The sequence below is a fragment of the Triticum aestivum genome, chromosome 3B, assembly GCF_018294505.1.
Source record: "Triticum aestivum cultivar Chinese Spring chromosome 3B, IWGSC CS RefSeq v2.1, whole genome shotgun sequence".
Taxonomy (NCBI): Eukaryota; Viridiplantae; Streptophyta; class Magnoliopsida; order Poales; family Poaceae; genus Triticum; species Triticum aestivum.
In genome coordinates, this window is record NC_057801.1 from 617365451 (window position 1) to 617382418 (window position 16968).

General features: G+C 47.9%; 4 protein-coding genes across 4 annotated transcripts; 2 read left to right on the top strand and 2 right to left on the bottom strand.

Annotated features, from left to right (window-relative positions):
• The first annotated feature begins 337 nt into the window (after positions 1-337).
• LOC123065873 (acidic endochitinase-like) lies at positions 338-1476 on the top strand. Its single transcript, XM_044489075.1, has one exon. It carries the CDS (start codon positions 399-401, stop codon positions 1320-1322), a length of 924 nt encoding a protein of 307 aa, XP_044345010.1. The 5' UTR covers positions 338-398; the 3' UTR covers positions 1323-1476.
• Positions 1477-4008: 2532 nt separating this feature from the next.
• LOC123071288 (UPF0051 protein slr0074) lies at positions 4009-8274 on the bottom strand. Its single transcript, XM_044494815.1, has 2 exons — positions 6780-8274; positions 4009-4613 (listed from the first exon to the last, which is right to left on the bottom strand). Exons 1-2 carry the CDS (start codon positions 8187-8189, stop codon positions 4395-4397), a joined length of 1629 nt encoding a protein of 542 aa, XP_044350750.1. The 5' UTR covers positions 8190-8274; the 3' UTR covers positions 4009-4394.
• Positions 8275-8593: 319 nt separating this feature from the next.
• Positions 8594-12359, top strand: LOC123071289 (internal alternative NAD(P)H-ubiquinone oxidoreductase A1, mitochondrial). Its single transcript, XM_044494816.1, has 8 exons — positions 8594-9178; positions 10007-10223; positions 10548-10708; positions 10790-10855; positions 11071-11234; positions 11379-11493; positions 11722-11901; positions 11980-12359. Exons 1-8 carry the CDS (start codon positions 8729-8731, stop codon positions 12130-12132), a joined length of 1506 nt encoding a protein of 501 aa, XP_044350751.1. The 5' UTR covers positions 8594-8728; the 3' UTR covers positions 12133-12359.
• A 485-nt stretch (positions 12360-12844) lies between these two features.
• Positions 12845-15179, bottom strand: LOC123071287 (uncharacterized). Its single transcript, XM_044494814.1, has one exon. It carries the CDS (start codon positions 14826-14828, stop codon positions 13137-13139), a length of 1692 nt encoding a protein of 563 aa, XP_044350749.1. The 5' UTR covers positions 14829-15179; the 3' UTR covers positions 12845-13136.
• Between the last annotated feature and the right edge of the window lie 1789 nt (positions 15180-16968).

Here is a 16968-nt window from a genome sequence, read left to right on the forward strand (position 1 = left end):
AGGGAAAGTTCAAAAAAAAAAATGATTTGGGTTGTGCCGTAAGCCCGTAACATAACAGATCGAGTGGACTGAGATATGAACACATCATTACAGTGTTTGAACGAGTATCTCAAACATGCAGTTAAAAACCTAAAATTAGCAACGTGCCGTAGCAGATGGAGACGCATGCAACTCCAAAAAACAAGATCGGGGCCGCGCTACGTGTTGAGAATGGTCAGGATCTTAAACAAACAAAGATATGGCTCCAGCGTTACCTCGAGGGCACGCCCAAATTCCTAACGAGACCGGATAACCGGAGTATAAAGCACGCAGGTAGCAGCAGCATCCCATATCCAAAGCAAGAAGCAAGCCCCTCTGCCTTGTGATTTGTGAACGAAAGAGCACTGTAGCTGCCAACAATGGCCATTCCGGCTAAAGCCAGCAGCTCCTTCTCCATGTCCTGCCTCTTGGCCGCCATCTTCCTCTTCTCCTCGGCGCCACGGAGCCACGGCGGCAGCATCGCCATCTACTGGGGCCAGAACGGCAACGAGGGCACCCTGGCCGAGACCTGCAGCACCGGCAACTACGCCTTCGTCAACATCGCCTTCCTCTGCAGCTTCGGGTCGGCCCAGGAGACCCCGCAGCTCAACCTGGCGGGCCACTGCGACCCCTACTCCAACGCCTGCACCAACCTCACCGCCGACATCAACCTCTGCCAGTCCAAGGGCGTCAAGGTCATGCTCTCCATCGGCGGGGGCGCCGGCGGGTACACGCTCAACTCCGAGCAGGACGCGGCCGACCTGGCCAAGTACATCTGGGACAGCTTCCTCGGCGGGAGCTCACCCAAGCGGCCGCTCGGCGCCGCCGTACTCGACGGCGTCGACTTCGACATCGAGGGAGGGAACCCAGACTACTACGGCGCCCTGGCGGCGCACCTCAAGGCCTACGGCGGCAAGGGGGGCAGCAAGGAGGTGTACCTGTCGGCGGCGCCGCAGTGCCCGTTCCCGGACCAGTGGGTCGGCAAGGCGCTCCAGACCGGCCTCTTCGACTACGTGTGGGTGCAGTTCTACAACAACCCGCCGTGCCAGTACGTGCAGGGGGACACGGCCAACCTCATGGACTCGTGGAAGCAGTGGACGTCGGGGGTCCACGCCAAGTACATCTTCCTCGGGCTGCCGGCGGCGCCGGCGGCCGCAGGGAGCGGGTTCATACCGGCGGGGAGCCTGGAGTCGCAGGTGCTCCCGGCGCTCAAGGGCTCCAGCAAGTACGGAGGGGTGATGCTGTGGTCCAAGTTCTACGACGACCAGGACGGCTACAGCTCCGCCATTAAGAACGCCGTCTGATGATGATCGATCTCATTCCTTCACGGTCCGGGTTATGGGAGCCGACAGTGGTGTGTATATAGTTGTGGCGCATATGGTCTGGCAATTGGTGTAGTTAATTTATTTGTGCGCACACAGCAGGATTTATATCGAATAAAAGGATTATTTGTCACAACTACAGTGTTCTGCTGCTTGATCTGAAGAACCCGCCAATCATTTTCAAATGATACAAGACTAGATCTGTGGCCGAGGCACTCTCAAATAACACATGGATCAACGACATCAGATGTACACTTCCTGTCCAGGCCACTGTAATTCATGGACCTGTGGCGTCTTCGTCTCGTACAGGATGCTGCCCTGTGGCAGTTTATTCAGTTGGCGAAGTCATACCCGGTTGCAAAATGCGAATCAGTAAAAGCAGGGATTACATCATAGTTTATTACAGAATCATCAATGCAGGAGCAAAAAAAAGATTTCAATGTTTAAACCTTGCCAGTTCTATGAGCGGCCTCATTTGCCTGGCGATGAACAAAATGAAGCTGGAACAAGTCTGCTTCGGTACAACCCCCTAAACACATCAATGGATGAGATCTTTCGATACCTCTTCATAATAAAGGATAGGATGGTCCTTTTACATATTTATTTTTTGAGAAAGGGTAGTTTTTTTGCAAAATACAATTCCGTATACAGCCAGGCGTACCTGGGAGGTCAACTGAGCCGGCCCAGCAACTCTCTCTGTGAAACAGTAATAGTGAAAAATCGAAAAATAATCAGTATGTAGTGGGAATTGAACACAAGACCTCCTGCTCTCACCGAAACGGGCGGACCAATAGGCCAAACAAGTTATCTAATTTGCAGCAAGTCCTAAAGAATGTTAACACCATCCAGGATTTCAAGGGCAGCGAAGGATGAGTGCGCATACGTTATTTGAAGGCTGCTCCAGAAACACGAGACTTTCTCTCTGAGGCGTTGCAACGAGCCGGCATGCAGGAGCGATGGCTGGATTAATTAACTAAGTAATATAACCGACGTCCTATATTAGAGGACCAGCCAATGTATCCATTCGGAAAAAAAAATGAGCCAATGCACGCAGGCAATCGTGTCTTGAGCCATCGGCATTAACTGCCTCCCAGGATTACAGCTCTACCCAACGCTATAAATTAACCATTGTGGATTTTTTGGTACTGCCGCTTCGGCTAGCTGGCCTTCAAATCCCAGACGGAGGTAGTATGAACAGCGACAAGTTTAAACCTTTTTAGAAATTTTGAATATGACTTTTTTTTATTGCGAAACAAATTTGAACGTAACAATTTGAACATTGTTTGGAATTTTGAATGTGACTCTTTTAAACATGAAACAAATGCAAACAATTTTCTCAAAAACTGGAACAAATTTTGAAACTCTAAACAATTTTGAACAAATTTTGAAACTCTAAACTCTAAACAAATTTTCTCAAAACGCAAACAATTTTGAAACTCTTAACTTTGTTGAAAACGTGACCATTATTTGAAATATTCGAATCTTTTTGGAAAATATGAACAAATAAATACATTGAACTTTTTAATTTTGAAAAAGAAAAAGAAATAAGAAAAAGACAAAAAATGGATTCATGAACCTTCTAGAAGGTATCCAAACCGGTAAAAAACGACCTGGAACCATCTAGAAGGTTCCCAAACCCATCATGCGTAGAGGCAACAAAAAATTTAAATGGGTTGGCCCATGTTCACTCGTATCAGTCGGGTTTGTGAGAAACAACGACTGTTTGACGCAATAAATGTCAAATAAGGTTTACTCCCAGCAGGCGCCCCACAGGAGCGTCGCCTAGTTGGACCAGGGCTTAAGCATTTCTTTTCTATATTTTTGTTTTTATTTTTCTTGGTAATTTATTTTTCTCCTTTTAATACTTTATTACTCTTTTTAAAATATGATCAAACATTTGAAAAAATGTTCTTATTTTCAAATATTCTTTGCAATTTTAAAAAGTTTTCTAGAAATTCAAAAAATGATCACGCTTTTCAAAGTTTGTGTTCACAAATTTAAGAAATGTTTGCGTTTTAATAAAAGGTCATAGATTTCAAATGTACGTAGTTTTCTATTTGTGTACAAAATTTTCATCAAGTATTCAGAATTTGTTAACAATTTCAAAAAAAAGTGTTCAACCTTGTAAAATTTTCACACACAATTTGTTCATGTTGATTGATAATGACAGAAATTGCAATTAACATTCAAATTAGAAAAAACTACATGCTCATGGAAGCACCTCAACTGATGGTTTATTTTGATATATGAATAAGTGACCCCAACTTCTTGCAGGAGCCTAACATGGACATATGAGGCGTTCATGTCAGGTTTGAATGACTTCCAATAAAGTTTGCACGTTGCGACACATCTAACCAATTATCTATCTTTTTTGACCAAGAAAACTCCAGAAAATGCAAAACTTTTCAAAATCCAAATAACTTGTCATGATGTCTTGAATTGTTCATATAAACTGGTGGGAAAAAATGGGGTCATTCAACGGATGTCGGAAAACAACATGCTTTCAAACAGACCCTTCTGGTCTCTACTCGAACACCATTTGTTGAACATGGTATATTTTTTGACATGCTTGTAATGGCCCCAACTTTTGCAAGATGGTGGCCTTGCCAGTTCTATGAGCGGCCTCATTTGCGTGGCGATGAACAAAATGAAGCTGGAATACATCATGTGTTCAGCACCCCAGAAGAGGTTGTTCCCATCAAAATATGGCAGAATCAAGTTTGCCCATACATACATTGATACATGATCCACTGTGAAATACATGAAGACGACAGTTTCTATTTCTTGCATTGGCATCCGAACATGAGCTCGTTTACACAGCAGACGAACCAGAAACAAAAATGGACAACAAAAGAGAAGCACCGTGGTTCTCTTCGTTGTCGTGGACGATTATACAAGCCACGAAACGTCCTTTTATCATGTAACTTGTTCTTCTCAGTCTCATACTGCTGCTGTACACATGGTCACATGGGCTTCCTTAGATAACCATCGTATGGTATTTCAGATATCTTTCAGATATCGGGTGATATTTCGCAGACTTGTTGAACCAAGAACTTAGCCAACTGATCCCTCCAGCTTCAGGTTCATAAGTGCATCCACCTCCTGGGCAAACTCGTAAGGAAGGTGTTCAAAGACAGCCCTACAGAACCCACCTATCATGGCTGCAACGGCCTTTTCATGATCTATCCCTCTTTGCTGAAAGTAGAATAGCTGGTCCTCTCCAATTTTGGATGTGCTTGCCTCATGCTCAACACGGCCACTAGTGCAACCCACCTGTTGCCATGAAAGTTGGGTCAAAATCATACTATAAATGAGAATTTTTTTTTGATGAACTATTATTGAAATGAAGGTAAACAAACCCTTGGTAGAACCACTTGTCATAAAGAATTGTTGTTAACATGTGGAGGTCATGTAAATATAGTACTAGACGCACACTTATGCAAGTGCAGTATGAGATACACATGCAGCTTAGGCATGGAGACATAGGAGTTGTTGGCCCAGATATTCATGCGGCTTATGCAAGTGATTGCATTAGTTAGAACAAGAATAGGCATGACAATGCGCACGTGCCCCTTGAGATTATAGGGACATCAGACGAAGCATCAAGATTAACCGGTAGACCTAATTGAGTAATTCAGCCAGCTATAGAAGTCTATTTAGCATGGATGTATATGTAAGATTCTGAAAGTGCACTAGTATATCTGTATATACCTAAAAAAAAGTTAGGTGTGAAGGAGAACATTATGAAATTCAGCACTGAACTTCCCATAATGCCTATTAAACTTATCTTGATTAATGATTATATGGCTCATATGCCTTATCAGTCTAACCATAAAACTCCCATCAATGAGTTGCAAAGTTTCTCTCTCTCTAAGTCAATGCAAGTTCTACCCTATTATTTTCTTCCATCATTATCATGACAACTTCTGAGTGTGCTTTTCGTATGCAAATGACAGGAGTGTTTATAAGGTTGCACAGATCAATGCTATATCAAGATACTGATACCTTCTGAGTTCCAGTGCATGTGGGAGTTTAATTCAGAATTAGGCAGAATAGCATTCACATTTATCTTGCATGTCTAAAACTTAAATGGAGAGAAATTTAATTTTACGCTAGGAATTGTTATGGTTCAGCCTGGGAAGGGTTTGAAGACCAGCGGCAACACGTGCCCTCAACTAGCCCTTGCAGGGCATAATCCCTCTCATGGTTACGAGAAAAGGCCCTTCATATAGCAGATATTGAACTATTGTATGAAGAATTTGATAAATTAAAAGTTCTACTTGAATGATCGATGATTCATTGCTTGACTATAGGAGACTAACTTGCGCACAAGTCGGAGCACAACTCAAACTCTTCACAGACCCATGACTCTATCGAAGTTAATTGGACTCTTCCTAGTCTAAAGACCCATCTAATCCAAATCCAACATGAATACTTCTCTTACTGTCTTCCTAGTCCATGTTGCTGCTGCCGGCTTGTCACATGGCCGCTGCGGAAACCACCCCACATAACAAATGGTACCCTCAAACAACCAAATTACCAAAGCTCCTTAATTCTGATATCATGTCAGCACATAGTTTTGCCTCAAATCGTATATACCATATGTACCACAGAGGTCCCCACTCCCAACTCTATATGTACTTCGACACTTGTTAGCTACTAACCACAAATTAGTCACAGACACAGAGCCTGCCCTATGCCAGCAATCGAACCTTGCATGCCAAACTAACCTAGGACAGAGAAAAGGCCCTTTATATATCAGATATTGAACTATATCTACATGAGCAATTCAATAAATTATGAATTCTAACTGAATGTTCAATTATCTGTTGCTTGGTTGAAGAGTTACACAACTGCCCTTTATATAGGTGACTGACGCAACCACAAGCTGGAGCACAACTCAAACTCTTCACAGAACCATAACTCTATTTTCCTAATTTAATTGGACTTCACAGAGTTATACAGCATGAATACTTCTCTCAAGACTATCTATAAGCATGCCATATCCTATGCATTAAAGGATGTGCAAACATGACGCTGCTATCGCACACATAGGCTAAGTCCATGTTCTTGCTGTTGCTGGTTGCCACACGGCCACTGCGCAACGGCCCCATAACAAATGGTATCCTCAAAAAAAACAGATTACCAAAGCTCCTTCATTCCAACATCATGTCAGCAAAGTTTTGCCTCAAATCTTATCTACTACATGTGCAACTGAGGTCCAAAGTCTATGCGTGCTTCACCAACCGCAAATTAGGCACAGAGACAGAGCATGAAATCTTATCTACTACATGTGCAACCAAGGTCCCAATTCTATGCGTGTTTCACCACTTAACAGTAACTAACCACAAATCAGGCACAGAGACAGAGCGTGACAGCAACTGAACCTTGCACGCCAAACTAAGATAAATAAACATGTAATTAAGAAGCGGAAAGTACCTGAATGGTGGGATAGGTGTTAGCAGCAGCGTTGTCCCCAATCAGCAATGAATCACACTGCGAAGAATTATACGCATTCTCTGCACCTGAATTCATCTGGACCAGCCCACGGTAGCAATTCCTTGACTTTCCTGCTGAGATACCTTTGGATATAATCCGGCTGCGTGAATTCTTCCCCTTATGGATCATCTTTGTCCCTGTATCGGCCTGCTGGTAATCCTTGGTCAGTGCTACCGAGTAGAACTCTCCAACAGTGTCATCCCCAACAAGCTCCACACTTGGGTACTTCCAGGTGATTGCTGACCCTGTCTCAACCTGTGTCCATGAGATTTTCGAGCCACGCCCCTTGCACCGCCCCCTCTTGGTCACAAAATTGTAAATGCCCCCTTTGCCCTCCTCATCACCAGCATACCAATTCTGCACGGTGGAGTACTTAATCTCAGCCCCCTCTTCGCACACAAGCTCCACCACCGCAGCATGGAGCTGGTTGGAGTCATATGCTGGAGCAGTACAACCTTCCAAATAGCTAACCGTGCTCCTCTCATCAGCCACAATCAGAGTTCTCTCAAATTGCCCGGTCTCCTTGTCGTTGATTCTGAAGTAGGTAGATATCTCCATGGGGCAGACCGTGTCCTTGGGCACGTAGCAGAAGGATCCGTCACTGAACACGGCTGAATTGAGCGCGGCATAGTAATTGTCGCCAGGCGGCACGATGCTCCCGATGTAGCGCTTGATGAGGTCCGGGTACTCGCGGATGGCCTCAGAGATGGAGCAAAATATGACGCCCTTGGCCATGAGCGCCTCCCGGTGGGTGGTGGCGATGGAGGTGGAGTCGATGACGGCGTCGACGGCGACGTTGGAGAGGCGCTTCTGCTCGCCGAGAGGGATCCCGAGGCGGTCGAAGGTCTTGAGCAGCTCGGGGTCGACCTCGTCGAGGCTGTTGAGCTTGGGCTTGGTCTTGGGCGCGGAGTAGAAGCAGAGGGACTGGAGGTCGACCGGCGAGTAGACGTTGTCGCTCCAGGTGGGCTCCGCCATGGTGAGGAAGCGGCGGTAGGCGGCGAGGCGGAAGTCGAGCATCCAGGCCGGCTCCGCCTTGAGCTCCGAGATGCGTCGAACGGTGGCCTCGGAGAGGCCCTTGGGGATGGAGAAGGACTCGAAGTCGGAGACGAAGCCGTACTTGTACTCCCGCTTGAGCAGGTTCTGCAGCGCCTCGGCCTCGTCCGCCGCCGGGGACGACGGCGAGGGCGGCGGCGACGGCTTCTGCGGGCCCGTCTGCACGGCCACCACCGAGAGGCGGCCGCGGCCGCGCGCGTCGACGCGCCGGCGCGGCCCGCCGGACGGGCGCCCCGCCCCGAGCCTGGCGGTGAGGGCGCAGGGCCCGAAGAGGGACGTGGAGGCAGAGGCGGCCATGGTCGCGGCCGGCGAGGCGGAGGCGAATTCGGGAGGGGTGGGATGAGCGGCGGGGAGAGGAGGAGGAGACCGTGGGATGAGAGAGAAACGAGGGGGGGAGAGCAGTTGTTGACAGGGAGAGGCCGGAGCGGTGGCACGGGCGTATGGTCCGCGCGCGCCGCTGGGCCCGGTGGCTCGGGCGTGTGTCCACGGCGTTGGTGAACCAGGTCCAGGGAGGGCCGCGCTGGCGGGGCAGGGGTCGTGTGGCGGCCGAGCGGCGGAGCACGGCACCGGATGGGGTTCGCGACACGTGGCTTTTCCTGGAGAAGCGCTAGAGAACACAGATTTTTCATCCTTCCATTTATCGGGTTTTTTCCTGCCGCAGACGGGACGGAGACACCGAGGATGGGCCCGGGCCGTCCAGACGCGATCCGACGTCACCCGGCTGCGGATCGAGCGGCGCGGAAGCCCGGGCCCGCGGGCCCAACGGCCCCCCGTTAACTCGCCTCACTCCTCGCACTCGCTCCCCGTAGCGTTCGCATCTCGTGAGTCGTCTCGCCATGGCCGCGTCCTCCCTGCTCCGCTCGCTCTCCCGCGTCTCGCGCCGCGGCTGCGCGCCCGCGTTCTACGGCCGCGGCCCGCTCTCGCCGCTCTCGACCGCCGCGGCTGCAGCGGCGTCCGACGCGGGGGATGCTGCGGTGCTGCGGAGGGGGCTCGCGGGGCTGGGGCCGACGGCCAAGGGGGAGAAGCCGCGGGTGGTGGTGCTCGGGACGGGGTGGGCGGGGTCGCGCCTCATGAAGGACCTCGACACCACCGGCTACGACGTCGTCTGCGTCTCCCCGCGCAACCACATGGTCTTCACGCCGCTGCTCGCCTCCACCTGCGTCGGCACGCTCGAGTTCCGCTCCGTCGCCGAGCCGCTCGCGCGCATCCAGCCCGCCGTCTCCACCTCCCCCGGCTCCTACTTCCTCCTCGCCCGCTGCACCGCCGTCGACCCCGACGCGCACACGGTGAGCCCGGTTCCTCGGTTGGTTCGGTTGGTGAGAGGCGCCGCGCGCGTTGATCCTGTCAGTCAAACGGAGGTCGCTTTTACAGATGTGGAATGTGTGTCCCCGAGATTCGTGGAAGGGGATGATGCTCTATGCGCAGCTGTGCTTGACCTTTTCTCATGTCCATAACCACGTCCGATCTTTTTGGATATTGGGTGGGGAAAAGGAAGAGGAATCTGCGCTTTACTCCCATTCAGCAGGCGCTGCATGTCTATTAGCCTATAGCTCTATGTGGCGGTGCTAATGGAATGAGAAAGACAGAAAAGTTATCACCAGCTCCCACTCATTTATGACTTTGTGGATATTTTTCTTTTGAGACAATTGTGGATATTTTTCTAACTGTACTAGCTTTAGAACTTCATTTCCCTTGGGCCAAAAACTGTTCACATAAACACGGGGAAATCAGCTAGAGGGGAAGGCAAACTTGTTCATTTTAGTTCATCACAATTCAGGCCTTCTACTTTTTTAGAAAAAAATCGCGTTATACACCTGAGACTTCTATATCATTTTAGCTAGTTCATGCATTGGCATTACTTACCTTTGCTTGTTAAGAGTCTGTCTAATAGAAGACTCACTCTGCAACTTAGACAGTTCCTGTTGGCTTTGTGCCTAACACTCCTCAGCATCTCTATCACTATAAGAGGGAATGGCTCTTCACAATTTTGAGCGGTAGACATTTACTTAAGAAGGATTTGGCATATTGCATCAATTTTGGAGGAACAACATGAGTGTTTCTCATTTTCTTCCCACAGTTTTTCCATCGATTTATTCAAACTCCTCTGGCTTCAGATTGATTGCGAGACAGTCACTGAAGGTGAGAAAGATACCTTGAAGCCGTGGAAATTCAAGGTTTCGTATGACAAGTTGGTCTTTGGATGTGGAGCTGAGGCATCGACTTTCGGTATACGTGGTGTTACTGAACATGCAACCTTTCTTCGGGAAGTTCATGATGCTCAAGAGATCCGCAGGAAGCTCCTTCTGAATCTGATGCTGTCTGATGTACCTGGTATGGTAGCAGCTCAATATGTATCTAATTACCCTCTGGCACAAAGTCGTCAATTATTACTTCCGCGTGTTGCTGTCTCTGTATAATGTTTTTTTTTTACTTAAGTCAAGTGGATACAGTTGCGTGTACTTTTTGTTCAATGAATTTTGGATAATTCTATGTCATCTCTCATATGCTTCATTACTGTACTTTTTGTTCAATGCATTTTGGGCAAATCATTTTTTTATGTCTCATATGCTTCATTCTCAGAATATACCTTGTGTGCAGAAACATTTAATACCCATTTGATTATCGCTTATGGATCAATGCTATTTTGTTAAACAGGCATATCAGAGGGCGAGAAGCGCAGACTATTGCACTGTGTTGTTGTTGGAGGTGGTCCAACAGGGGTTGAATTTAGCGGGGAACTTAGTGATTTCATCATCAGAGATGTGAAAGAACGTTACTCACATGTGAAAGATTATGTCCATGTGACCCTGATTGAGGTTTTTGTTGTTGATTTTCTGATTTGATCCCTACTCTTGTGAATTTGGGGCTTAGCAACTGGTATTCTGCTTTCATTTCAGGCAAATGAGATATTGTCATCCTTCGATGTTCGCCTGAGGCAGTATGCTATAAACCAACTAGTTAAGGTCAGTAATCTTTGTTCGGTATCTTTAGCCATCATCAACCAAGACTTGGGGACCAGTAGATTTTCAAATAAGGCATTCAGATCGCCCCATGATATACATAGTTTTTTTTTCGGGAACATGATGTACATAGTTGGTACTTGTAATAGCTGTGTATCATTCTCTCCCATGTCATTTGGAATATGAATATAACCTGCCCTTGCATGGTCATCGACCAGTCAGGTGTTAGGCTTGTACGAGGAATCGTGAAGGATGTACAACCTGACAAATTAATCCTGGACAATGGAGAGGAGGTTCCTTATGGTTTGCTGGTATGGTCTACTGGAGTTGGTGCTTCATCATTCGTCAAGTCATTGCCATTTCCTAAGTCACACGGAGGAAGGTATAATTGATTGGTAGGACCTTATAATTAATTTACATAGTTTATTGATTGGACCCGCGGGGGGGGGGGAGTGATCTGTCGCCTGTTGGCTCATGTGTCATGTGTAAATCCTAGGATTGTTAATAGGTTATGTACTGTTTGCAGGATCGGTGTAGATGAGTGGTTACGTGTTCCTTCTGTCCCAGATGTATTCGCTGTTGGTGATTGCTGTGGTTTCCTTGAAAGCACCGGCAAGGAAGTTCTCCCAGCCTTAGCGCAGGTAATTTCATGAACTATCTTGACGCAGTTCAAGAGTATGAAAGCATTTTGTCAAGTTACTATCTCAGAAAAAAAAATGGGGATATGCAGCAGCGCAAAGAGATGCTTATACTTCCCACCAAATTACAGACACTTGGGGTGTTGGGCATGACATAAGACTATCTCTTTGCGCTGCTGCATATCAGTCATGCATTCTATGATTTTGTTCCCCACTTGTACTCCTGAACAGGTTGCCGAGCGGCAAGGCTTGTACCTTGCTCGCCTGCTCAACCGTGTGATGAAGGCTGGAGGAGGGCACGCAAATTCCCAGGTCGAAGCCGATCTAGGTCCAAAGTTTGTGTATAAGCATCTAGGGAGTATGGCAACCGTTGGAAGGTACAAAGCTCTGGTGGACCTGAGGCAAAGCAAGGTTGGCTGCTCCTCCGTTCTTTGTGAATCTTTGCAGTTCACTAGACTCGAACTGAGCGTTTTTTTTTCCTATTCGCAGGACTCGAAGGGCATATCCATCGCAGGATTTGCAAGCTGGTTCATCTGGCGCTCAGCATACCTGACTCGTGTTGTCAGCTGGAGAAATAGGCTCTATGTGGCTATCAACTGGCTGACCACGATGATATTCGGCCGTGACATAAGCCGTATCTAGGGTATCGATCTGTAGATCTTTGGGCTCTGAACTGTATGAGTTCGATACAACATATAGGCCACGAACACTAAAAGAAACATAGGTCTTGATCACATTGCATCTTTTTCCCCCTCCTGCTCCTCTCTTTATCCCTTTCAGACTTGTCAGCCACGTGAGTTCCAAATGCACAATCTTTTTTTTTTGTAAATTATGAATAAATGAGATGCAATTTGATGGTCTTCAAGTTACTTGGTGTGTAGACGATGAATACTTATGCAACTGTAGTTTCTTTGCTCAGGAACTAGTGATCGGTCTCCAAGAACCTCACTATACACGTTGTAAACGTCCGGCGAATAAATGCAAAACCAAGATAATGGAAGATAATATCAGAAAGACTACACGAACCAGCAAATGAAACAATGCCGTAGTCAGGTGTTTCTTTAGAGGTTCCATTTCCAGTTTGTTGTTTCCTATACCACGTTTTAACTTGCTCTCATGAGAAAAAGAACTTCTATTAACATTGCGAAAATGATGAGTTGGCTTGCTGCCAGAACTATCAGTGAATGAAATATATGCTTTTGAGAGTAACTTATGTTGGAGGATAAATGAGCATAAAAGATCAGGCTTGGCTTCTCAAGCAACAAAGGCAACATTTCCATCCATTTTCTGGGTATTTCATATACTATCCTATATAACCTCTCAGTTTGATACTTTGATGACCAGAGTTTCTATGAATTATAAGCAGTACATAGAAATCTCATTGCTCTGAATGCACATTTTGGCATCCAATCAACAGGGGAAATTTCATCCCACAACAACCCTCCACATTTGGCTTGACCAACAGTTTGACAGACTAATGAGGTACAACAGGCCCCAGGGGGACTAAACAGAACCATTCTAGTAAACAAATGGAAAGGGAAAAAACATTGTTACACTACAACACAGCAGATACCATCCAAAGAAACGAAATGGAATAACTGGAATCAGAACCATGAAGTCCAAAGAAACTCCGCGACCGAGAAGGTCTACATCCTCCGCCTCTTGTTGCGCTGTGGGGGGGCACCATCCACATCTAAAGAAGCCAACGCGCTGCTCCTCCCCCTCCTCAGGGTTCTCGAAGAACCTGCGTTACTAGGCTCTCCCGCCGTCTCAGAAACACCTGCATCCCCCTGTATCACTGCAATGGTGCTCGAGTTTGATGCTTGGTCTGTAGAAGGTGCTGCACCAACATGGGTTCCGTCAACTGTTGCCTCGGGATTCAAAGGGTTCGGCGATGAAGCAGATGCTCCGTATTGGCCAGGTGTAGCTAACCTTCTAAGGTATGAAGCAGATGCTCCGTGTTGGCCAGGTGTAGCTATCCTTCTAAGGTCACTCATGGCAGTTGCCAATCTTTCTGTATTTGCAATGCCAATAAGAGTAAGCCGTTGCAACAAATCAAATCCTTCTGGTAAAACCGGGCTTGAACCATCTCTAGGTGCATCTGGCGCACTATTTCCAGGCAGACCACTATCAGGGGCAGCAAAAGCACCATCAGGAGAGTTATCTACCTCGCTCAGCAACCGTCTTGCTCTCATCCTTGTGGTCAATCTACTTAGGCGGCCAGTGTGTGGAGCAACGTCACCTGTTTCATGCACAGCAGGTTCAGACGGGCCTTCGAATCTACTCACACTACTCATGATCTGTTGATCAAGAAGGCGCCTCCATGATGACAGTATCCCATGTGCGTCACCAAGCCTTCTTGACATTGGGCGTAAGTGCTGAAACTGCTGCCGGAAACTTTCAAGACGATTTCCATGTGGCCTTGGTGGGATTGTAAGACCTGGCTGCTTGCCTTCATCCGCAGCCTTCTCTGCATCTGAACAAGAATTCCCTCTGCCATAGATAGGAGTGATATTAGCCTCCGTCACCTCGCCCTTGCAGACTGGGCATTCCTTGTGGTTGGAGTAGACATTAAGCCATTGGTATAAGCAAGGCCAGCAGAAGAGATGGCCACAAGAAGTGACCACCGGCTCTCCGGCCATATCAAAGCATATGTTGCACTCAAATGTGGCGACGCTCTTGCCCCGCTCCTCCGACTCCTCTGAGGCACCTACTTCTACTCCATTGCCGGTTACCTTATCATCTCCAACGATATCAATTGCCACCTCATGATGTGGCACCGGCACTGCTGCATCATGCCCTAGAGGTTGAACCTCGGAGCTGAGCGGTGGAAGGTCCGATCTAAACCGCCCAGTGGGCCTAGAGCGGAGCCACCGGCTTCCTGTCTGCTCAAGCAGCCGCCTGTACCTTGTTGCAGCGTCAGGGAGGAAGGAGGAGGAGGCCGTCGATGAAGACGGGCGATCCTCCCAAAGAAAGGCGCTGGCTCGCACCAGCGAAGGCGGGGGGTGGAAGCCGAAGCCGATGTCGTCCGGGAGCTCATCGATGACCGGCGCTGGCGCGTACGGCAGGTGCGCGTCCTCGGGATGGTACGAGGAGTACACCTCTGGTGGCGGAGGAGAAAGGCCGGCGCGAGACGGGGAGTAGGGGGCATGCGGGGGCTCGGGAGGCGGAGGGGCGTCGACGGAGGCGGCAGAGGAGGAGGGCGAGGAGGGCATCGGGGTGCTGAGCGCGAGGTCGGAGCCGAGGTCGGAGCGGCGAGACCGCGGGGCGCGGGGGAGGCCGAGGTACAGGTTCAGATCCATCCTCCTGCTACTTCCCGCAGCCTCATCGGCGTCCATCCGCCGGCGAGGCCCCGCCCCAGCTTCCTCCGGGTAACACCAGGTCGCCTCCTCCCCGCCTTAGCATGGCAGGGCGGCGCGAGAGGCAAACCCTATGTCGGGGAGGTGGCGCGGCGCGGGGGGACGGCTCGTCATGGATGGGCTTGCCGTGGCGCCCCCTCTCCGGCGCTGTTCCAGAGGATTGGCTGGCGAGGGCGAGGGCGGCGGCGGTGGCGGTGGAAGGACGCGGCCTCGCCCGGGGTGGAGGGGTCCGGCTGGGCGGAGGCGCGGGTGGGGATGGGGAGGCGCCGAGGAGGAGAGGGAAAAAGGTATAGCAGCAAAGCGGTGCGGGGGAGAATTGCCTTTCTATTGCCTACCGCGGAAGAACAGCATGCTGCGTCAGGTTAACAGCTGGTTACAAAACGCTTGACTGTAGACCTTTCATCGACAGCTGTTTTTTTACCAATTTACCTCGAATGGAAAATATAGCCATCTAGCTAGGCTTGCAAACACACTCCATGGAGTGGCCCGGCACAAAGAGGAAGAAGAAAGAAAAAAATAATCAAGGAAAAAATGGGTAGAAAAGGAAGGCAGCGATGGAGCACGAGGAGAAGGCGGTCGTCGAGGGAGGAGGGGCGTGGAAAGGGCGGTAGATGGTGAGAGATAGGAGGCATCGGAGAAGAAGTTTTTGTGTATTCTTGTCAAGTTGTCGTTTTGTGGCATCTTATTACATATTTTTCATACATGCCAGTTGCATATGAGTCGTGTTTATGCCATTGTCGATGTATCATTCTTTGGCGGGTAATGATAATAAATAAAGTTGTAATGCCAACGTGCAATAATAGTGGTAGGCATGTAAATAACCCTATCAAATAAAAAAGGACGTCTTATTTAGTATGAGCAATTTTATGACACAACAAAACTAGAACTCTACTTCTGAGCTGATCTGAGCCATATCGCATTGATGCATTCCTTTCGTAGCACAGGTGTAGTCTTCAGCACCTTATGAACACATGTATTTTCTCTCTCGCATGCACACTTGCCCCAATATTACATGTTTCGAATTCTCTTTATCTTTGCAAACATGCCTTCTCCTCATTCCATATTTTCTATGCTTCAGTTTCAAAAATTAATTAATTTGAAAAACAATAAATTTTCTATGCTTATTGTTAGGTCCAGCTGGGATGCCACATCGACGAGTTTTTCCCTGACGGTTTTTCTGCATGCCGAACCGCATCGCCTAACTTCTCCCGGCCAACCAGGCTCGATATGATCACACCAGAGCAGCTCACCAGTGCCCGATGGCCAAGTCACCCAGGTCGGGCCACACCACACTGGCATCCATTATTCACAACACACATCACTCGCATTCCAATCGTTAGGAGGGGTAGGACAACGTAGATGACGAGTGGTAGGCAAGACTTCAAGGCGTGGCCGTTGGCGATTGCCAGAGTGAGCGGCAGCTAGTACGGCAATCTTCTCCCCTTGGATGCATCCTCTATTTATCACCCTCTGGTAGTTAGCTTCTTTGTGGCTAGATTTTCTCTCAGACTGGGATGCATATTAGATGGGCTTAGACTACTCGTTTCCAGTTCAAAGAAGTATTGTGGATAGATGAATGTACTTAATCAGCGTGGCATGTTCCCATTGAATAAATTATAGGTGAAACTGTTACTGGTATAATTTGAAATCATGTATGTTTTTATTTAGTATTATCATATACGACCTTAAGTGTGAATGATTCAATGGATGAGATTAAAAGTGGTGCAAATATACTATTTTACTTACTCTGAGTCTGGCCGATCGGGAGAAGTTAGGCGATGCGATTCGACGTGCAGAAAAACCATTAGGAAAAAAGACTGATGTGGCATGCTAACTGGACTGACAATCGGGACTCATCGGTTAGAGCGCTAAAAAAATTTAAATAGAGTAAATTGTGAAAACACACTTTGCTAATGGGGTAAAATGAATGAAATCCCGCTAAATGGGGTAATTAGTGTAAAAAATGTCAAAATATTTAGTAAAAAACAGGGATTCACTCTTAAAAAATAGTATACCAAAGCAATGGCAAACTGAATCTTGGCTTACAAAATTAATGAAGCAGTGAATTTAAAAAAAATGCGAGTTCAACGCACAAATTTCAATCTTAATCCTGACACCA